Source organism: Megascapheus bottae, chromosome 28 (genome assembly GCF_031878675.1).
Source record: "Megascapheus bottae isolate mThoBot1 chromosome 28, mThoBot2.hap1, whole genome shotgun sequence".
Taxonomy (NCBI): domain Eukaryota; kingdom Metazoa; phylum Chordata; class Mammalia; order Rodentia; family Geomyidae; genus Megascapheus; species Megascapheus bottae.
Genome location: NC_143536.1, coordinates 4,367,369 through 4,389,643, shown reverse-complemented (window position 1 = coordinate 4,389,643; position 22,275 = coordinate 4,367,369). Strand labels below are relative to the sequence as shown.

The 22,275-nt window shown below is 59.0% G+C and overlaps 1 protein-coding gene across 1 annotated transcript; it reads right to left on the bottom strand.

Moving 5' to 3' along the window:
* Window positions 1-1,543: 1,543 nt before the first annotated feature.
* On the bottom strand, window positions 1,544-17,016 carry Sh2b3 (SH2B adaptor protein 3). Its single transcript, XM_090320057.1, has 9 exons — window positions 16,721-17,016; window positions 11,862-12,013; window positions 10,783-11,502; window positions 3,574-3,675; window positions 3,388-3,473; window positions 3,209-3,303; window positions 2,915-3,129; window positions 2,668-2,839; window positions 1,544-2,564 (listed from the first exon to the last, which is right to left on the bottom strand). Exons 3-9 carry the CDS (start codon window positions 11,473-11,475, stop codon window positions 2,272-2,274), a joined length of 1,656 nt encoding a protein of 551 aa, XP_090176183.1. The 5' UTR covers window positions 11,476-11,502; window positions 11,862-12,013; window positions 16,721-17,016; the 3' UTR covers window positions 1,544-2,271.
* Between the last annotated feature and the right edge of the window lie 5,259 nt (window positions 17,017-22,275).

The following is a 22,275-nucleotide window of genomic DNA, read 5'->3' as shown; positions in this document are numbered from 1 at the left end:
CATTTTTCAAGAATAAGTTACTGGTACAGTACATAAAATACATAAAAAAATTTACCAAATGCCTTCTTCCCTATCACAAGATGAGCGCATCCCCACTGGACAGCACTCCCGGCCTTTCGAAGGGGCTGTTGGGACGTTAGCGCTCGTGTGCCACTTCATTAAAGGCTGAGGCCTGAGCCAAGGCCGCCCTCAGGAGGACGGCAAGGTCTAGACTGAGGTCATGTGAAAATAGTGTTCTGGCCCAAGATCTTAATGATTGCTATTACTCTCTCCTGCACGGTCCCGAAATGATCAAATGATTTACCCCAGATAAAGCCATATGGATTGCTGGTCTAGAATTCAAGGCAGGTTAGTTGACTTAATTCTTTGGTGCTGGTGACAGTTTGCTTGTGAAGTCCAGGGCTCAGGTGGAGGGGTGGTGCTGGCTGTCGTTGAACCTCGCTGACTGCAGGGTCAGCCCTGTGCTCTGGCCTGCAGAGCAGCAGCACTTCTTGTCAAAGCTGCTGGCCTGGCCCCAGCGGCCAACGTGAGGAAACTACCAGTGGCAGGCCTGGAAAGTGCCATGTCAGTGGGAGGCCACCCCCATCACTGTAGGCTGTTGCACACCACCAGCCATGCAGCCTCCAGTGAGGAGGGGGTTAGTGTCGCCTCATCTGGGAGCATCTGTATTGTCCTGCTGACTTGGATACCTTTACAGGGGAGGGGCAACTGGTGTCAATCCAGTCATAGCTAAGGGCGGACCTGCCTCATGAGACACTGGCGCCTGAGCTGCAGAGCTGTTTCTGGGCAGGTGAAGGCCCAGACTAGTGACTCAACAGACTGCTAAGCATTCTCTTAAAAGCAAAACCCATTATATGTTGCTTAACATCTTTGGTTCGCGCTTCTTAGGGTTTCTGTGTATATGCTGGGCCTGGGGCTTGAACTCGAGGTTTAGGTCCTCTTCTTGGGCTTTTTTGCTCAAGGCTAATGATTTGCCACTTGAACCACAGCTCTACTTGTAGATCTTTGCTGGTTAGAGATAACTTTCATAGACTTGCTTTCCTGGACTGACTGAGCTCAGCTCCGGAGGTGGCAGCCAGCCTCCTGGGCAGTTAAGGGTGACGGGAATGAGCCCGGGGCACCCAGCTGTAACATTGATTTTGCAGAGAAACCTGCTTATAGAAAAGTTGTGAGCAGTCTGCTTTTTGACCACGGGGCAGTGGGAAGCAGGCACAGGGCCAGGCAAGCAGTGCTGCTGGCTGGGACAGGCAGAGCGGCCTTGTCTGCCTCCCCAGCCGTCCCTAGGACTGCAGAGCTGCCTCTTGTGCCTGGTGGCTCTGCCAGTTCCCGGCCCCCACCCACAATGCCACTTGTGGAGCTTGTTGCTGCTGTCCCGCTGAAGCAGCTGCCTGATGTGGGGCTGCCTGCAGTCACTCTGCAGAGTACCACACCCCTAGCTTCTGACTTGGTTACCCCATTTCCGGGGTAAGTGTACAGCCAGCAGCCACCTGGGCTCCCGGGAGCCGCCCTCCTCTGTGGCTTGTCTCCCTCTCCAGAAAGCTGCGGCAAGCCAGAACACAGTTCTTTATTCGTAAGGCACCAGGTAGACCTGCTCCTTGCCGCCCTCCTGCCTCCCTGCAGGGGTGACGCGCTGGCCTCTCTACACTTGGGAGGACAGTGGTGGTTCGGCAGCGGGCAGCTATCCTGAGGATGAGCAGAAGCAGAAGACAGGCGCGGGATGGCTCCCCTGGGGAGCGAATGGCGCAGGGTGCACTGGGCCCCACCCGTGTGGGAACAGCGCAGGGAAGTAAGCCATGGTTTAGTTGAGAAACCTGAATCCCTTTATAAAGCTAACCTGAGGTAAAATGTGTAAAGTCATTGGCCCTCGAACAGAGCTTCTGTCCTAAAGCTGAGAGGAGAAGCAGGTCTGGGGCCCGTGGAGCTGCCCCAGCAGTGAAGCTGCACAGGGAAGCCACGGGGGAATCCTGGCTTGTTAGTGTTTTGGGCTTCCCTGTAATAATAACCTGCCTCCCAACTAAAAATCCTGTGGTGGAAGGGGGAAGAATCTCCCCCCAGCCCACCCTCACCCCCTCCAGTGAAGCTCCAGGGCTTGGTCCCTAGGACTAGGGAGGACCCCAACCCAGCGCTGCAGACAAGATCATCTGTAAACAATCGGGAGAAACAATCAGGAGGCAGGCCCCGACTGCAGAGAGCAGCTGATGGCCGCTGTGCTCCAGAAGGAGGGAGAGGTTACATTCACACGCTCGCACCCACGCCACTCCCAGGCACTGGTCACAGAGGGGTGTACTGGTTGTCCACAGCCCGCAAGTGGCTCCGGGAGGAGTCCATCTCGTAGTCCAAGTCCCGGGCATGGCCCCCAGCCTCAGGCTCCAGGTGCTGCAGGCTGTGTGCCAGCTCCTCGGGCGAAGGCACCAGGTGGAAGATCTGTTCTTGGGGGGACACACGCCCAGCAAGGGTCTCTGCGCCAAGCCCGCGAGGACAGTCCATGGGGCTGAGGTGGGGAAGGCCCAGCTCCGAGTCCCAGCGAGAGAGGGACAGGGGGAAGAGGACGCTGCTGCAGGAGCCTGAGACGGGCAACAGGAGCGCGCCGTGAGTCCCCGCACAGTGCACAAGCACCCTGCCCCGCTCCCCCCACCACAAGCCTGCACAGGCTTTTTGGGGTCCCACCTGGTGGCTGGGCGACGACCACCACGTAGCTGGAGAGCCGGACATCGCAGGTGGCCCCGCACTCAAGCGGGATGGGCGAGCGCTGGAAGTGGTGGAGCATGGCAGCCACGGAGGGGAAGTGCAGGTGCTGCACGCGGCACTGGCCCCGCTCCGTCAGGGACAGCCGCAGGTGCTGCAGCAGAGCGGGGTGCCCGTGAGCGGCCAGCCCCACCCCAGCCGCCGCGGGGACCCCCCAACCCCGGCCTACCTTGGCTCTGCCCTGAAAGTTGAAGGTGAGCACGTACTCCCCGCGCCGGGACTCGCTCTGGCGCACCAGAAACACACCGTGGGCGTCGGGGCCCTGCCCCTGGACCAGCTGTGCTGCCCTCACCCTGGAGATGGCGCCATGGAACCAGGGGTAGCAGGACAGAAAGCGGTCTGTCTTTTGGCAGGCCGAGTCAGGCAGTGCCCCAGGAAAAGTGCCTGGCAGAGAAGACAGCCGTGAGCAGGTGTGGCGACCGGGGCGCCCTCGAGAGCTCAAGAGACGGGGTTGTGCTCGTACCTTGGTCCAGAGAGTCTGCGCTTCCCCCAAGGGATCTGGGGGGGCTGGGTTCCCCTGCTGAAGGAGGGGCAGCCTCTGTATCTGTGCTGTCCGGCCTGTGGAAGACAAGTTGGGCATGAGAAGCCAGGAAGTGGGGCGGGGGGGGGGGCAGGGCTGTGGCCGAAACGGGTGCACCTCACCCTGGACAGTGCTGGAGTTCTGCCATCCAGGAGTTTAGCTGCTGCTCGTCTGCCACCTCGAAGATGATGTCTGTCCGGTTTTCCACCTGGCGGGGGTGGGGGGGTGGGGTGAGCAGCCGGGGCTTTCACACTTTGAGCAGGAAGGTGTGCAGGGCACCACAGCAGGGTGGGAGGGGCGGGGCTCACCTTTAGCACAAACGTGTGCAGGTTGTCGGGCATCTCCAGCCGGGTGCAGCGCCGGACCTCTCGGATGCTAGAGCAGGCTGCCTGCAGCTTGGGTTTGGAGCTCTGGAGACAGGAAGGCCCACAATGCTTGGTTCCCACTCTTCTCCCCACGCCGTGGCCCTCCTCCACTGTCCAGGAAGCGGGACTGCCACCAGACACCTGGCCACAGGGCCCGGCACATCCTGAGGCGTGCCACCCTCACCTGGGGGAGCTGGAACCATGGAGCCCAGCTCTCCAGAGCCACCCTTCTCCTGACACTGCAACATGGCTCCTCCGGGGTCAGCTGGAACCAAAACCCACGGCCAGGAGCCAGCCAGGGCTTCTTCCCCATGCCCACCACCTCACCAGGTGCCAACGGGCAAGGAACTAGAGTCCAGGACAGGCCCAGAGGCACAAAACAGGTGACCTCCCTTTCAGTTCCACACAAGCCGAGCCCAGTGTCCTGTGTGGACAGGTGACGTGGCCTGCTGTGGCATGGCAGGTGGCAACCTATGCTCTGGCTAGGAAGTGGATGGTGAGAGGGTTAGGCCTGAGCCAGCCCCTGCATGGTTGCCTGGCAGCTGGCGGCTCGGTGGGGTGCACTCCAGTCTCTCCTCACCACCCCCATCCTGCCTGGAAAGGGTGAGGGGTTCTGATCCACCACGCAGGCAGTGCTAGTGGAAGAGGACGGACACGCCTCTGCTCAGTGGATAGCACAGCCATGCCACGTGTTTCTACATATGCAGCCCTGCAGATCCCCAACCTCCTGGCTACCCCGTGTATAGGCTCCAGTCCTGGGGCTTGAACACTTCCTGGAGCTGCTTCGCTCAAGATCGGCATTCTGCCACTTACTCACAGATCCACTAAAGGCTTTTTGGCAATTTAGAGACAAGAGCATCACGGCTCAGCTGCCTTGGCTGGCTTTGAACCTTGGTCCTCTGAGTAGCTGCGGTTTTCAGGCATGGAGCACCACATCACCCCTGGACTGAGTGCAATGCCACCTAGGGTCTCGGCACACAGGTTGCCAGGACTCCACACCACCCTCTTGCCAGGGGAGCGGGTGAGAAGGAAAGCCCTCACCTGGTGCACACTTGGTAATGAAGAGCCTGCCTGGCTCCTGCGCCGAGTGGTTGTGGGGAGGCCTGAGCGCCCTGCTGGGTTCCACCACTATCAGTTACTGGAGGGGCACAAGCCAGACCTCACCTCCAGTCAGCTGTCCTGCACTGAGGCGCTCCAGGCCAGCCTGGCTGGCCTGTCACCAGCCTTAGACGTGAGATGCCGAGAGACAGCAATTCTAGAGGCCACTGCCCCATCTCATTGCCAGGAACCTGGGCATCTGCTCCCCCTTGCCCACATGCGCTAACATACATCCTCCAATCTTAAGAAGACAAAGGGCCACCTGTGCTAAGGAAGGGTGTCCCACGTGCACTCCTATTCCCCCACAACGGTGGGGGCAAGGCGGGGCCACTCCTGGCAGCACTAGGAAAGCAAGCAGGTGTTTCCCTGCCTCTTGGTGGAGACTGGCACTGTAAAGCTGCTATAGATTTTAGAAAGCCATCTGGCAAACTGGGCACCAGTGGCTCACGCCTATAATCCTAGCTATTTGAGATCTGAGGATTGAGGTTCGAAGACGGCCCAAGTAGGAGAATCCATGAGACTCTAATCTCCAATAAACTACTCAGAAAACGCTGGAAGTGGCGCTGTGGCTCAGGTGGTAGAGTGCTAGCCTTGAACACAAAGATGCACCCAGGCCCAGGGTTCAACCCCTCAGTGCACCACCTAGCGAATTTAGTGAATGGATAAAGAAAATGCAGTAAATTCATGCCATGCAATGTTCGACCATAAGAAGAAACAAAATACATGACAAGTGAGACTCGAATCATGTTTCCAGTCAGGCACTCATGGTCCACACCTGTAATCCCAGCCACTCTGGAGGCTGACATCTCAAGATCACCGTTCAGAGCCTAACTAGGAAAGTCCACGAGTCTGTGAGAACTGTGTCACTCTGGTCAACTGCATTACTTTTGGCAGCACTAGTGTTTGAACTCAGGGTCTTGCGTGACTTGGCAATGGGAGGCATACCCCATGCCTCAGAGCCGTTTGGAATCCAGGGGTGTTGGCCAGTGTGTTTAAGGATCTTTTATGGTGATGGTCGTATTGTAATGAACTCTGGACGCTCTACGCCTTGAGCCAAGCCTTCAGAACCCTTTCTGGCTTCTTTGTCAGTTATGGGACCTGAACTCTGGACCTGGTACTGTCCCTGAGCTCCCACCCTACCCCTTGAGCCACAGCACCACTTCTGGTTTTCTGGTGGTTAATTGGAGAGAAGTCTCACAGACTTTAGTGCTCTGGCTGGCTCTGAGATCTTCAGATCTCAGCCTCCTGAGTAGGTAGGATTACAAGCGTGAGCCACCATGCTTGGCATGGCTTAGTCTTTCTTTGGGGGAGGGGCAGTCCTGGGCTTGAACTCGGGGCCTGAGCACTGTCCTTGGGTTTTCTCAAGGCTAGAGCTCTACCACTTGAGTCACAAAACCACTTCCGGTGCTTTCTGTGTATGTCGTAGCAAGGAATCAGACTCTGGTCTTCATGGATGCTAGGCAAACACTCTACCACTAGGCCAAACTCCCAGCCCCTGGCTTGGTCATTTCTGAGGTAGCTGAGGTCACCTACATTGTGTCACTGGGTATGAAAAGTGTCACTGTGTGTGGCTGCTAGTTGAGATGGGGTCTCACAAGTCCTTTCTGCCCAGGCCAGCCTCAACTCAAGCCTCCAGCTAGACTCAAAAAAGACTGAAACCCATGGAACGCCCCACGTCATCTAATGGCATGGGAGGGCCCGTGGGCCACCAGGGGGACAGCCAGGCAGGCATATACACAGTGAAGTGTCACAACAAACAATGGCAGCACGCATGCGGGCGTCTGGGCCATCCGTTCCTAGACCACCCAGCTCTAGCCGGGTGGCCTGACCTCTACCAGGCTGATACCATCCACTGCTTCCACAGCAGGGGGGACGACTAGAGGAGAGTGGTGCCCCAAGAAGGAAGCCAGGCAGAGGAAGCCCCCCTCCTACCCAGCCCCACGGGGACCAGTGAGACCTTCCTGTGTACCATTTCCTCTTCTTCCTCTCCATTCAGAGTGGACAGGGAATTTCCACAGCCTGCCGGCTGGCTGCAAAAGCACCAGTGCCCCACGACCGGATGTCCAGGCAGCCTGCTGGACACCCAGGCCTTCAGGGCGGTGCCCATTCTCAGGCCCTCACGGAGCCTGGCGTGTGCCCTGACATCTAGACAGCCAAAGGGAGAATCTGGGGCTCCAAGGAGCCAACGTCCGGACCCATCCACTGCAAAGATGGAGCTCAACCTCCCCAGCTGACCCTCATCAGCCTCAGGCCAGCTGCACCTCAAAACAGTATTCTGGGGGTTTTCCAGTCTTAGAGCTTGCACTCAGGGTCTAGGAGCTGTCCCCGAGCATTTTTGCTCAAGGCTGGAGTTGTACAGCTTTCACAGACTCCTTCCTGAACTGACTGAATTTGAACCACGACCTCAGGCCTCAGCCTCCTGAGCAGGCAGGGGCACGGGCGTGAAGTACCCAAGACCAGCCTTCAGGAAGCTGCCCGGGAGGCACAGTGGCAACAGAGCCCAGAGCTGAAGAGGGCACCCCGTGTCCGCGGGGCCCCCATGCCCGCTGCCATTCTCTGCGGCTGAGCTTTCTACACGGCAATGCACTTCTTCAAAACCCCAATAAAAGGACAGCCCAGGCCCACGAGGGCCCTGCTCACCCCCTTTCCTTCCTTCCACCAACCCCACGAGGGCCCTGCCAGGCACGGACCATGCCCAGGAAGGACAGGGCTGTCGCCCCCTGCATGATACGGAAGGTGGAAAGCAACGAGTCAAAGTGAGGATGGCAGCGGCCGGAGGCTCTGGAGGGCGAGGGCTGTGTCCTGCGGTCGGTCCCGGGTCCCCTGCCCGGCTTTCTGCCTCCTCGGGAGGAAGCACTTTCCCAGTGGCTCCTCTCACCGCCCTGCCTTGGTTTCCTGGGTTGCACAGCAACCACGTCCGTGCCCCCTGAGACCAAGCCAGGCTGGGTTCTGCACTTGGGCAGCCCACCAGGGGGAGCCTGTGCTGGGGGGACCCCAGGCCTGGGCAGCGCTGACCTCAGGTCCACGGCAATGCCTGGCCGGTGCCAGCCAGCTGGGACCCTGCCAGGAGCTGGCCTAGGTGCTCATGCTGGTCCCCGCCCACTGCCGCGAGCTGGTCAGTGGAGAGGGCAGCGGCCCAGGGCACTGGAGGGGGGAGCTTGAACTCACTCCCCCAGGCCCTGCTCAGCTCATTTATCTGTGGGGCCCATCTCTCTAGGAGTCATGCCACTACCAACTGTCTGCCTGACACACAGGAGGCCACCAGCGGCTCCAGAACTTTTCTCTGGTCTACTACCTCCATTTGGTGACTTCTGACCCTAGGCAGTCAGTTGGTTCCATGTCTGAGGCGCCACCGATCTAGAGCCACCTTTCTACCCCCTGCACTCTGCTCCCATCACCTCAACTCCTGCTGCCTCAGACAGGCTTGCCTCCTGCCCACCCCAGGGCCTTTGCACCTGCCATTCCTTTCCTCAGAAATCTCAAGACTGGGGGCCCGGAGTTTGGCCTAGTGGTAGAGTGCTTGCCTAGCATGCACAAGGACCCGGGATCAATTCCTTAGTACCACATACATAGGGGGAAAAAAAAAGCCGGCAGAGGTGCTGAGGCTCAAGTGGTAGAGCTCTAGCCTTGAGAAAGTTCAAGGAAAGTGCTCAGACCCTGAGTTCAAGCCTAGGACTGGCAAAGAAAAAAGAAATCTCAAGACTGTTGCTTCCTCAACACTCTCTGTCGGGGGGCCATGCCAGCTCCCAGCAGGGGCACCACTGAAACACAAAGGCCACAGCTTCTACACCTCCTCTCAACCACAGCTGCCTCTAAAGCCCTCATCCAGCCTCCTGTTGAGGCTGCAGCCATGGAAAGGGGCAGGGCCTCCGCCACGGCCTTGTGGGTCCTGGGCTGTGCTGCAGGGGGCTGGTTGCCCTCCCCCAGCTCGGAGCCCAGCCTGTGGGCAGAGGTGCAGGCCCACTGCTGCTGAGGAACGAGGGCTATGCCCAGCCACAACCCCAGATGGTGGACACTGCCAAAGGAAACAGGTTGGGCGAGCCACCCGTCTGCGGGGACTGCACAGGGCACTCAGCCTCCCTCGTGCGCCTGCAGTCTTGGTCCATCCTCAGCGTCCTGCAGCCACGGCCCCTCCCCCCCCCCCCCCCCCCCCCCGCACTGGGCTGCTGGTCCAGGGCTTGAGGTGCCCAGCACAGCGGGGGAAGACAGTGTGCGCACACAGCTCTCAGGCCAACAAGAACCCTCCAGAAACAAACCTCAAGACCCTAGCTGCTCAGGAGGCTGAGATCTGAAGATCACGGTTCAAAGCCAGCCTGGGCACTAAAATCCCTGAGACTCTTCTCTCCAATTAACTACTAGAAAACGGGAAATGGTGCTGTGGCTCAAGGGTGAGGGTGGCAGCCTTGAGCTGGAGAGCTCAGGGACAGTGCCCAGGCCCACAGTTCAAGCTCCATGACTGACCAAAAAAAAAAAAACATCACTCCAGAAACAAAATTCAAGACCTACTCAGGAGGCTGAAATCTGAGGATCACAGTTCAAAGCCAGCCCAGATACTTGAATTCAGGGCCTGGGTGCTGTCTCTGATCTTGTCTGCTCAAGGCTAGCACTCTACCACTTTGGCCACAGCACCATTTCTAGCTTTTCCTATTTATGTGGTGCTAAGGATCAAACTTGCTAGGCAAGCACTCTACCACTAAGCCACATTCCCAGCCCTGACAGAGATAATTTTGTGTGTGCCAGTACTGAGGCTTGCAGTTAGGGCCTGATCCTCTTACTTGGCTTTTTCACTCATGGCTGGTGCTTTACTACTTGAACCATGCTTCCAGCCCAGCATTTTATTGATTTGTTTTGTTTTGTTGGAGATGAGTCTTGAAGCCTTTTCTGCCCAGGGTGGCTTCAAACTGTGACCCTCAGCTGTCAACAACCTCTCTATTAACTAGGATTCCAGGTGTGAGCCACCAGTCCCCGCCGAGTCCTATATTCTTAGGATATAGTAAACAGTGAGCACATGGGAAAGCAATTTACACACTGGACTTCGCTAAAGCAAGAACTCCAAGCCAGGTATGGACACAGGCAAATTCAGGGGAGGATCTCAAGTTCCAGACCAGCCCGAGCTACACAGCAAGACTTTCCCCCCCACTCTCCCCCCCCCAAAAAAAACAACTAAACAAGAGACCTTAAATCAGGTGCAGTGTAATCCTACCTACTCAGGAGGCTGAGATGTGAGGATTGAGGTTCAAAGCCAGCATGGGCACTAAAGAACTCACGACTTTTCATTCCAATTAATCATTAGAAAATGGGAACTGGAGCTGTGGCTCAAAGGGTAGGGCAGTACTCTTGAGCTGAAGAGCTCAGGGACAGTGTCCAGGCTCAGAGTTCAAGCCTCACGACAGACAAAAAAAAAAAAAAAAAAAACCTTATTTATTGTAGAAAATGAAGTTAAAAAAAATAACATCAGTAAGGAAAACAGCTGGTGTGGGAAGTCCAAGGCATCTACTGCAGTACTGGCTGGTACCTAACATGTGCCAGCACCCAGTAGGTGCCCCACAAGATGCACTGACACACTCTGACACACACACACACACACTAGCCCCCAGGGCCCAGGGCAGGGCTCACATAGGCCAGGTATACCGTTCCACGCTCCGAAGCTCCTTAGCCCCTTCGCTGGAGGACACCCAGGGCTGAGTCTGGTCTGGTTCAGTTTTTGTGTAACAGTCCTGCCTTTGGGTTTTCTCATGGCTAGAGCTCTACAGCACCACTTCCGGCTTTTTTCTATGTATGTAGTTCTGGGGACTCGAACCCGGGTCTTCGTGCATGCTAGGCAAGCGCTCTACCACTAGGCCACCCTCCCGGCCCCGCTCCACGGCCAGGGGCTGAGGAGACGCAGGAGGTGCAACCCCGGAGGGGCCCCGGGCCTGAGGAGCTCAGTGCCCTGGCATGGCCGGGTCAGGGAAGGGGAGGAGGGGGAGAGGCCTGGGACGGTGTGGGTGGAACGCGTGCCGGGTGCCGGTGCCCAAGGCTCCCATCCGCCCGCCGAGCCCGGCCCGCGCCTACCTTGGGCGGGTCGAAGAGCTCGAGCACGCGGCCCCGGGGGTCTCCGGGCTCCGGGGCGCGGCGCAGCGCCAGGCGTCCCCGCTGCCAGCGCGCGCCGCTGTCCATGGCCGCCTCGTCGGCCAGGCTGTAGCGCAGCGCCGCCTCCTTGAGGGCCTCGGGCGGCGGTTCGCGGCCCAGGCTCCAGGGCAGCCGCCGCCGGGCCGGGCCGGGCCGGGCGGGGCCGGCGTCGGCGTCGGGGGGTCCGGGGTCCGGGTCCGGGCCGGTGGGCAGCTCCCCGGCCGAGCGGCGGCGGAAGAGGTGGCGCAGGCCGCGGCGCAGCTGGCGCAGGGAGCCGGCGGCGGCGGCGGCGGCGGCGGGCGGCGCGGGCGCGGCCAGCTCCTCGGAGCTGCGCGCCTTGGGCAGGCCGGCGGCCCGGGGCGCGGCGCGGTAGTCGCGGCCCGGCGGGGCCCCGCGCACCTCGCGGCGGAAGTGGCGCTGGAAGAGGTCGGCGAAGTGCAGCGACACCAGCTCGGCGCGCGGCGCCTGCTGCGGGTGCCCGAGCGCCCACAGCCGGTACTGGCGGGCCAGCGCGCGGGCCGCCGCCGCCGCGTGCAGCTCGCAGAACTCGGCCCAGCCCCGCGCCGCCGGGAGGTCCGCTGCGAGGTCCGCGGGGGAGCTGGAGGCGGCCGGGGGCTGCAGGGTGGGCCCGCTCATGGCAGGGGGCGAGGTGCGGCGGCCGGGCTGGAACAGAGGAGGAGGGGACAGGTGGGGGGCGCCCAGCAAGACCTCCCGCCCCCGCGGACCCCCCATCCCCGGCCCGCGGGCCGGGTCCCTAAGCCAGCGCCTGTCTGCATGGAGGTCCTGTCTGCGCCCCTCAGGTTCAAGGCCTGCCCAGGACCACCGACCTGGTTCAGAGAAAGCTCAGGGCGCAACATCCAGGCCCTGAGTTCAAACCCCACGACCAACAGAAACAGGCGTGGCTAAAGTAATCCAGTGCCACAAGCAAACACAGGGCCCCGAGAGCAATTCCAGTACCAGCATGCGGTTTCTGGTGCCTGGGTTCAACCCCAGAACCACCTGCTGCGGGCTGAGTCACTTACTTCATTGCTGTCTGCCTCCACCGGCCGTCTGAGCGCAGCGCCACCCTGCCACGTGCCGAGTGTTGTGAAGACTGAGTTACAGGAACCAAGGAAAGGCCGAGGGTGCCACTGTCAACCTTTCCAGTTACGAAGAGAGTGTCGACATCCACACACTAAACATAAAGCAATAAAACAAGTTAACAAGACTCTTGAAGTGAATGGAGGCATTGTTTCCTACTCTGGTGCGGAGCCCCCAGGCCAGGCAGACACTAGCCCAGAGGCCCTCCCTCCCAGGCAAAGGGACTTCCTCCTCTCTGCTGTCCTCGGTGCTGAACAGTGGGGCCCACGCCTTCCTCCCCCAGGCTGGGCTGGCAGCTCTAGCTGCAGGAGCAGCCCAGGGACAAGTGCGACCTGCGTCCATTCTCTCACCCACTCCGTGCACACTAGAGGCCCCTGTGCCCGACAGCTTGTGGGCACTGAGGCAAGGCAGTCAGGCTCTGCGGGACACATATGACTGACCAAGCACCTGTCACACTGGGTTGACCATGTGCCCCCTCCCCCGCCGCAGTCACTCCAGGGTGGCCCTGCACAGGAGCTGCAATTCTTCAGGTGTTCTTCCACATGAGGGTTCCATACCACATCGTTTGGCAGTCTAGGGTTTGAACTCAAAGCTCAACTCAGGGTCTGAGCACTGTCCTTGGATTTTTCTCAAAGCTAGAGCTCTATCACTTGAGTCACAGCACCACTTGAGTCACAGTACCGAGGAATTGAACCCAGGTCTTCGAGCATGCTAGACAAGTACTCTACCACTAGGCCAAACTCCCGGCTCAACCATTCTTTTTAATCCTCTTCACTTTAGCTCTTTTTGGAAGGGTAGAGTCTCACATTTTTATTCTGGACCAGCCTGGACCGTAATGCTCCTATTTATGCCTACAACATAACTGGGATAATGGGTGGGTACCACACACTCAGCTACTAGCTGAGATGGGGTCTCAATAAAGACCTGGCTCAACCACGACTCTCCTTCTCTCTCCCTTCCAAGTAGCTAGTGTAGCCTGGACCTCCTTAGTGGCCAACTCCATAGCAAACACGGAATCCCCGAGGGGAGCCCCTACCCACTCTGCCTGCACGTCCTCGAGTACTGCAGGAGCTCAATGCACGTCTGTCTGAGCAGAAATAGGCTGCATGCATGGCAGCCATCCTCAACCACTGAGCAGCTTCCTGAGCAGCTGCCGCCTCCCGGGCTCAGCCACATCTGTCCCTGTCCCCACTGTATGTCAGTCTTGAAGCCTAGCTGCGGCCCACTAGAAGCATGGTGAGCACTGGCTGCAGGGCAGCTCAGAGCAGCGACAGGCCTGTCTGCTGGAGAGTAAGCAGCTGCAGAGGGGGGAAGGCGCAATGGAAGCCCAGTGAAATCTTCTCAGGGGAGCACCTGGTGGCACTGGCAGGCAGGAAATTGCCAATGGGCGCATCAGCTGGGGCCTGAGCCTGTGAGATGGGCTGGTGGAGGGGAGCTGGCCGCAGGAAGGCGTGGGTTATGACACACCCGCCACTGCAGAAGGGAGCCTGCACACTGTTCCGCCCGGGCCCCTGGCTTGGGCTCTGGGCAGGAAGCAATCATTCACCTTCACTGGACGGTGGCACTGATGTCCCAGGCCATTAGAGCCTCTGGACTCTGGGTGGAAGCCACCCTCCCTATGGAGAGGCCTCTAGCCTGCCTGGTGAGTGAGGGGGGGGGTGCTAGGAGGTGGACAGGCTTCCTCCGAACCCTACCACTCAGGCCAGCAGGTGGGACCCAGCACAGCACCCAACTGGGCTGCCAAGAAGCAGACCAAGGCCCGCAACGTGAGGAAAGGCCTGGTGATCCCAGCCTAGGCCCCTCCCTCCTGAGCCCGGCCACTACAGCACCACGGCTGAGCAGACCAGACCTCTGTGTGGGGTTATGGTATGAAGTTAAAGGAGCTGGTCAGCTGCCAAAAAGTCTCACACTCTGTGGATGTGAGGAGTGCCTCCTCCAGGGTGGCCTCCAGGACCCAGGGACATTTGTCTTCCCACCACAGCTTAGACTGCCCCTAGGGAGCTCAGGAAGGTGAGGAGACCCCGCCAGGCACACCCTTGCCTTTGTGGTCAGACACAGTTACACCACCAGAAAACAGTGTGGAAGCTCTGGGTTCCTGGGGAATGCTAGGGCATAGGGAGCCATGAGCCCCGATTCCCCTCTCTGGGGTCACCTGTGTCTACCAGCACAGTGTGGTAGAACTGGAAATGTCCTCTGTCTTCCAGTCCCCAAACCTAGCACCCCAAGTACATTTGAAAGGGGAAATGCTAAGAGCAATCTCCCCCAAAATGAGTTTCTTCCTCCCTGCCCTATGTTCTGCCTGGGCTGAAGGGTACACGGGCACACAGACACGGACATACAGACATGGACACACAGACACGGACACACGCCTGCTGCCAGCAAGCCAGCCAGCCAGCCTCCTCCTGCCCATGGGCTTTTGGTGCCCGGCACCTCCTGTGCACCCCTCCCCATCTGGGCCACCCCTCCAGCAGACACATGAACACAGCCCCCAAGTGCAGACTCAGTGTCAAAGGCCTTCTTCTGTGTCCACCTCCACAAGCCACATTCTGAACCCCAGCCCCGAGTCCGGGACTCCCCAAGGCACTCTGTGAGTCAGCCCTGCTAGCAGGCAGGGCACAGACTTCCTCTGTCCCCCTCCCCCCTCCCTGGGGATGTGCAGCGTGGGCAGCAGCCACGGCCACAGGGGCAGGGAGGGGGCCACATCCGGGCAGGCCTCCAGGGGCTCCAGGCCTGGCTCAGGAGGAAGCCCGCAGCCTGGCCCCCCTGCCGACCCCTGACCGGGTGGCGTGGGAGGAAAACTCTTCCAGCCATCTGCTCAGCTGCTGGGTTTCCGGCTGGGCTGGGCCGGGCTGGGCTGGGCAGGCAGCCAGAAGGACCTGCTCCCCTGAGGAAGTGTCCCTGTCCCCACTGGGAGGATGTGGGGCTGCACAGCCAGAGAGACCCCTGAGGGCCGGCCAGAGAATGCCGGTGGTTCCCACTACAAGGCCCAGTGAGCTCTGTCCACTGAGGGCCAGGACCTGTGGTGGGCCTGGGACCTGCTCAGTGCTGGAAAGACCTCAAGCCCCCAGAAGGTGACAGCAAGTGACCCCTACAGAGCCACTTCTCTGGGCAGCCTGCAGCTGTGTCCTTGGGGAGAATGGGTGTCTGAGAAGCAGGTTGGGCTGGCCGGAACAACTCCATCACCTCTCTCTCAGACTACGCTGGCTGGTTCTCCCCCCCCCCCCCCGGCTTCCGGTCCCACCCAGCGAGGGATGCTCACCACTCAGGGGCCCCAGATCTTTTTCCTAGGAATCCTAGCAGGACGTGCCAGCCCCTCTTGGCCAGGAGTAACTGCAGCCTGCACTTGTTGAGCACTGACTGCACACTTCCAAGCCAAAACATCCATCACCAGCACCACTTCACGTGAGAAGAGGAAGGGGCAGACCCAAGGTCACACACACAGCCTGGGCAATTTGGTCTCCACAGTTCCAGTTTCCACTCTAGTCTTCCCACCACTGCATGAAGGGCTGAGAATCTTGGCTCCACTGGCCATGTCCTAAGACAGGCCATATGTTCTGCCCAAGGCCTCCTGGCTGAAGCCAGCGGAACCTGAACCTGGCTCCAAAGCCTGCGCTGATCTGGTAGATGTGGAGGACCACATGAAAGCACTAGCTAGTACACACTCGACTGGCATTCACACAGGCACTAAGGTCCAAGGGCTGTCAAAACCCCTTCACATTTAGACGGGAGTTACAGCAACGCAGCAGGGCTGTCCCCACCGGGTCCCTCCCTCTATCCCTAGGCGACACTGTAGGGAGAGGTTGTCAAGGTGGCCAACTGGACAAGGCATCCTGAGCTCAAAGGCTGACTTTAGCAGGTTGAGCCACTGACAGCTGCAGGAGAACGTTCTGCTCCCATCAAAAAAAAAAAAAAAAAACGAGCCAGGGACCTCAACAAGTCAGTACCAACCCCTCACAACAGCCACCCAACTGCCCCCTGGAAACTTCTGGGATCCTATCGAATGTGTACGGTTGTCCTATCATGTGACGGCAGAGGAAACTGAGGCTGGGCCGGGCCTCCCAACCAGGAAGGTCCAGGGAACTGAGGAAGCAAGTGACAATACCACTGCTGAAAGAGGAGGTACAGCCCCGTCCTAAGCCAGGGCCTGGCAGGCAGGTATCTTTATGAACCAACCCTTCCCTAAAGGGGCAGGGAGCACCTAGGCCCAGGGCAAGGGAGGCGCAGCCGCTCGGATCCCGCTCCCTCCTCGGGCCATTCCCTCCCCAGCTGGGGTTCCCTCCCAGAAGGAGCTGTGGGAAAGGCTCCGAAAACCTGCACTAAAAACCCCTATCCGCTTCCCCAATTCGCCCAGGCCCACTGGCAGTCCGGCCTGCCAGGCCACCTGTGCCGCTGCACGCGCCCCGCTCCTGGAGCCCTGGCCGTGGAAGGCCGCGTGGCCCAGGGAGTCGGGGGTCGGGGTGAGGCCCCGGACCCTCCCGGCCCCGAGCTGGCCTGGGCCGCACGTGTCACAGGCCGGCCACTGCTCCAAAGGCCCCGCCCGCCGCGGGATTTCACTTCCCCTGCGCCGCCGGCCAGGCCCCTCTGCCGGCCGTGACCCCCTCCCCTACCTCAGGGCCGAGAATAGGGAAGGGACACGGAATGAGGAAACGCAAGCCAAAGCGGCGGGGCGGGCGGGCCCCCCGAGGCCCGGCCAGGGACGCCCGAGCTCGGGGCTCCTCCCGGACTCCCGCCGCCGCCGCCGCCGCCGCCGCACGTGTGCGGGCCCGGCCCCGCGCAGCCTCCCGCCGCCGAGGCGGCTCACCTCACACACCGGGGCTCCGGGCCCGGCCGGCCCATGGCGTGGCGCGCCGCAGGCCCCCCGAAGCCCCGCGGGGCGGGCGGGCCCTCGGCCCGAGCGCGTCGGCGGCGGCGCCCGCGGCTCCGGAGCGGGGTTCAGGCAGGAAACCGGGGCTCGGAAGATGGCCAGCGCCTCATCATTTCCGCCGCCAGCGCTTGACAGCTGCCGGAGAACGCGTCCCTGGGCCGCCACCGGGGCCACGGCGGGCCGCGACAGTCCGGGCGGGCGGCCGGACGGAAGCGGTGGCCCGAGCCCATGCCGCCCCGCGCCGTTATGTAAAGAGGAACCGGCCTCGAGCGCCGAGCTCCGAGTGCGGGGGAGGAGAGTGCTCGGGGGCGTGGCCTGGAGGAGGCCCGCCCCCTCGGCCGCCGCGGGGGACTTAGTGGAAGGGGCGTGGCCTGCACGCGCCACGCCCATCCACCCGCCGCTCGGCATCCGATCAGATCCCGAGGCTCCAGAAGCAAGCCCGGCGTGCGGGGGCGGAGCCTTATAAACCACGCCCACAAACGTGTCTAGTCTCCTGTCGCGCAGTTTGACTGCCGAGGGAAGCGCCCAAACATCCTCGGCCCCACCCACGGAGGGGGCGGTGCTTGCCGCGGCGGGGCGTGGCCGCGAGGGGCGTGGCCTGTCCCTGCTCTCCGCCCGCCAGGGGCGCGCGCCCCCGCCACTCTCTCGCCCGGCCTTATCTGCGCTCGCCGGGCGGCGCACTAGCGACCGCGGCTTTCGTCTCGGGCCGGCGGGCCCCCGCCACCCGCGCTCTGCGACTCCCGGGGCCAGTCGCCCCGGCCACGCCGCCCACTGGGCGTTCCGCCCCGCAGTCCCGCCGGCGTCGACCCGTCTCCCGAGCCGCTCCGGAGGCCCCTCTCTGCAGCGGCGCCCGGAAGGCCTCGCGGCGCGGTCGGCCCGGCCCCGCGCGTCCGGGCTCCTTACCTCTTCGCGGAGGCTCCGTGGGGGCGCGGGTGGCCTCGGCCGCCGGCCCGACCCCGGGCGGAGGGGAGGAGTGCCGGCTCCCCTCCCGCCCGCCCTCCTTTCCGCCAGGAAGCGCCGCCCACGCCGCGGCCCGGGGCCCGGGCTCGCCCCTCGCCGCCGCCCGGGGCACCGAGCCGGCCGTGCGCGCTGCGGGCGGGCGGGAGCTGCCGGCCCGAGGTCCGCACGGAAGCAGGCGGCAGGGAAGACCCGCCGCGCGCCGGCGCCGAGCGGGGCCCCAGCCGCCCCGGGGACCCGGGCCGCGCGCCAGCTCTGGGGATGACGGACTGGCGGAGGCCGGGGGCGCAGGAAGGAATGGTTACGCGGGACACTCCCTCCCGTGACTCGCAGGATCCGGCCCGGTTAAACTTGGGAGTCCAGGGCATTGTCGCCTAAGTGACAGCCTAGGGGGAGGGGGAAACGGAGTCCTTATCTGCACGGTCAGATAGGAAGAGATAACCTGCTGGAGACGTCTGTCTGTCCGCCTTGAAGAGCCTGGGGGCAAAGGGAGAGGGAGGTGTGGATTCCTTTCCAGAGCCCTGTGGACTGGGACTTGAACTTAGGGACTGAGCTTGGTCTCTTAGCTTGTTCATGCTCTACCACTTGAGGCTCAGCTCCACTTTCAGCTTTGAGTCGATTCTGGAGATAAGAAGGGCAGGCTTTGAACTCTTGAGTCTCGGATCTCAGCCTCCTCCACTGGCCACTCAGCCAGTCTTTCATGTCTGTACTGCAGTTGGGGAAACTGAGGCCAGGGGAGGGGAGAGCCGCTAGTTGTTAGCAAGCAGCCACACAGCTGCCGAGAGGCATAAACCAGACGACAGGCACACGCTGAGTCTTTGCCAAGGGTTTTCTGAAATCTGCCAGCCACAAGCACTTTCTCTCAGGCAGCTCTGTTGACTTAAATGGGGACTTGCGGTTCTATTTAGTTATTTATTTAATCACAGTGCAAGGTTGGGGTCACTAGATTTCTCCTGGAGACTCAAACCGGTTTCCTTTCTTGCTGGCCTGCTTTGTGCTCCCCCCCACACTCCCACCCCAGACTCTGGAAGTGCAGTTCCTGGAGAGCCCTCCCAGTTTCAGTGGGGTTTTCCTGACAAAGGCAAAGTACTTCCAAGCCCCAAGCCATCTTCCTCAGGGGCCCTGGCTGCTGGGCCCTCACTGGTGATGGGGGAGCTGACGGCTGACCCCTCACTTCCCAGGGTCTCCTGGCACCCCACCCTGCAAGGAAGGTCCCAGGCCCCCAGGCTTAGAGTGAAGGTTGAATGGATTCCCACGGCTGGGCCTCTTTCGGCTCCCGGAAGCAGGAGGCGGTCCTAGGGGCCAGGCCCAACCGCCCTTCCTTCCTGCAGAGAATATGCAGAAGGCAGTCAGCTCTCAGCTCAGGCCTGGGAACCACAGCAGGCCAGGGGCACAAACTGCAGGCAGAGGTCAGCCAAGGTCGGTGGGGGCCAAGGACTGATGGGCACACAACAACACCTATCAACAAGTGAGCCTAGGTCCCAGAGTGCCCACCACTGACAAGTAGACAGCTGCTGTGAAGAACAGCAAATAGGCCACTGATAGTTACCTTGACATTAAAATCAAATGAACCAGCTACATAATAAATCATCAGTGTCCTTATGCTAATAGTATCTGTGTGTGTACACGCACCTACGTGTACACTCCTGCCTGCCTGGGGCTTGAAATTAGGGCCCCAGCTCTGTTCCTGAGCTTTTTATGTTTTTATTTCTGCCCAGTCCTGGGGCTTGAACTCAGGGCCGGAGCACTGTCCTTAGGCTTTCCTAAAGGCTACCACTCAACCACTTGAGCCACAGCACCACTGCCAGCTTTTTTCTATGTATATGGTACTAAGGAATTGAACCTGGTCGTCATGCATGATAGGCAAGCACTCTACCACTAGGCCAAATTCCTGACCCCTGCTCCTGAGCTTTTGTGTGTGTGTGTTATGGGATTTGAACCCAAGGCCAGGGCACTGTCCCTGAGCATTTTCCTTTAAGGATAACATTCTAACACTTGGAGCTACAGCTAGCTCTATTTGCAGTTTTCTGAAGGTGAATTCAAGATGTCGCATGGATTTTCCTCTCCTGGCTGGCTTTGAACCACAATCTTTAGATCTCAACCTCCTAAGTCACTATGGTTACCTGTGGGACCCACCAGTGGTCAGCCCCTGAGCTTCTTTTTGTTCAAGGTTGGTACTCTGCCACTCTACTTCTGGCTTTTAACTGGTTAAGTGGAGATATTTTAATTTATTTTTGTCAGTCATGGAGTTTGAACTCAGGGCTTGGGTGCAGTCCCTGAACCTTTTTGCTCAAGACTAGCACTCTACCACTTTGAGCTATGGTGTCACTTCTGTTCTGTTGGTTAATTAAAGATAAAAGTCCCATGAATTTTCCTGCCACTGGTGTGAGCCACCAGTGCCCGGCATAGGCTGGTTTTGAACCATGATTCTCAGATCTCAACTTCTTGAGCTGCTAGGATACAGGTGTGAGCCACCAGCACCTAGCTGTACATGTCCAGTAATAATTAATGTTAACCGGTACAAGATTAATAAATGTGAAAACAAATAACAACTGTTAAAAATTGTTAGCATAGGGGCCGGGAGTTTGGCTCATGCCTATAATCCTACTGAGGCCAAGATCTGAGAATTGTGGTTTGAAGCCTAGGTAGAAAAGTCTATGATACTTTTTCTTTCCTTCCTTCCTTCCTTCCTTCCTTCCTTCCTTCCTTCCTCTCTCTCTCTCTCTCTCTCTCTCTCTCTCTCTCTCTCTCTCTCTCTCTCTCTCTCTCTCTCTCTCTCTCTCTCTGCCATTCCTGTGCCTTGAACTCAGGGCCTGGGCACTGTCCCTGAGTTTCTTTTGCTCAAGCCTAGCACTCTTATTACTTAAGACATAATACCACTTCTGATCTGTTATGTTTATGTGAGATTCAGACCTAGGGCTTCATCCATGCTAGCCGAGCACTCTACCACTCTGCTACTTTCCCAGCCCTTCAGGACACTCTTATCTCCAATCAGCCTCTAGAAAACTGGAAGTAGAACTGTGGCTCAAGGTAGTGATAGAGCACCAGCGTTGGGCAATAAAGCTCAGAAAAGTGCCCAGACCCTGAATTCAAGCCCCAAGACTGACCAAAAATAAAGGGGAAGGATGGGCTGGGAGTTTGGCCAAGTGCTTGCCTAGCATACACGAAGACTCGGGTTCGACTCCTTGGTGCCAGAAGCGGTGCTGAGGCTCAAATGGTAGAGCTCTAGCCTTGAGAAAGTCCATGGACAGTGCTCAGGCCCTGAGCTCAAGCCCAGGACTGGGAAAAAAAAAAGTGCCTATAAAAATAAAGGAAGACTTTCAAATATGAATTGTATTTGTTGTAATAAACATGTTAAACAAACAAAAAAAAATAAAGGAGGAGGGGCTGAGAGTTTGGCCTAGTGGTAAGAGTGCTTGCCTAGCATGCATGAAGACCGGGGTTTGATTCCTCAGCATCCCACATACATAGAAAAAGCCAGAAGTGGTGCTGTGGCTCAAGTGGTAGAGTGCTAGCCTTGAGAAAGCCCAAGGACAGTGCTCAGGCCCTGAGCTCAAGCCACAGGACTGGCAAAAAAATAAAAATAAAAAAATAAATAATAAAGGAGGAGGGCAGGAGTTTGGCTTTATGGTAGAGTGCTCATCTAGCATGCACAAAGACCTGGGTTTGATTCCTCAGTACCATATACATAGAAAAACAAAAAAACAGAAGTGGTGCTGCAGCACAAGTGGTAGAGCTCTAGCCTTGAGAACAGCCCAAGGACAGTGCTCAGGCCCTGAGTTCAAGCCGCAGGACTGGCCAAAAGTTAACAGGTCTAATTACCGACTCTATTAGCTCTTGTTAGGTTAATAGTGAAGATAAATAAGACAAATAATACTAGTAATCATATTTATTTATGCTAGCATAGGGCTTGAACTCAGGGCCTGGGCACTGTTCCTCAGCAATTTTGCTCAATGCTACCTCTCTACCACAGCTCCAGATTTTTACTTGTTAATTGGAGATAAGAGGCTCTAGGGCTTTGCTGCCTGGGGCTGGCCTGTAGCCAAGATGCTCAGATGTTAGCTTCCTGAGCAACTAAGATCACTGTAAGGTCTTTCACTGGTCTGCCCCAGGCTAGAAGAGAATTTCAAAAGGGGATCTTTCCTCTTTTAGCCAGAGTAGTCAGATGCCCAGGCCACATTCCTGGGCCTGGAGTGTGATGTGCTGAGCTCTGCTAAATCCAGGGCATGATGCCACAGGCCCCTCCTGCTTCCCTCTGGGGCTGGGTTCCCTTTTCTTTTCCTCCTCTTCCTCCTTCTTTTTCCAGTCCTGGGGCTGGAACTCAGGGCCTGGGCACTGTCCCTGAACTTCTTTTTGCTCAAGGCTAGCACTCTATCACTTGAGCCACAGTGCCATTTCCGGCTTTTTCTGTGTTTGTGGTACTGAAGAATGGAACCCAGGGCTCCATGCATGCAAGGTGAGCACTCTACCACTAAGCCACATTCCCAGCCCTAGGTTCCCTTTTCTACCTCCTCCAAAACCCTTGACAAAGCCTG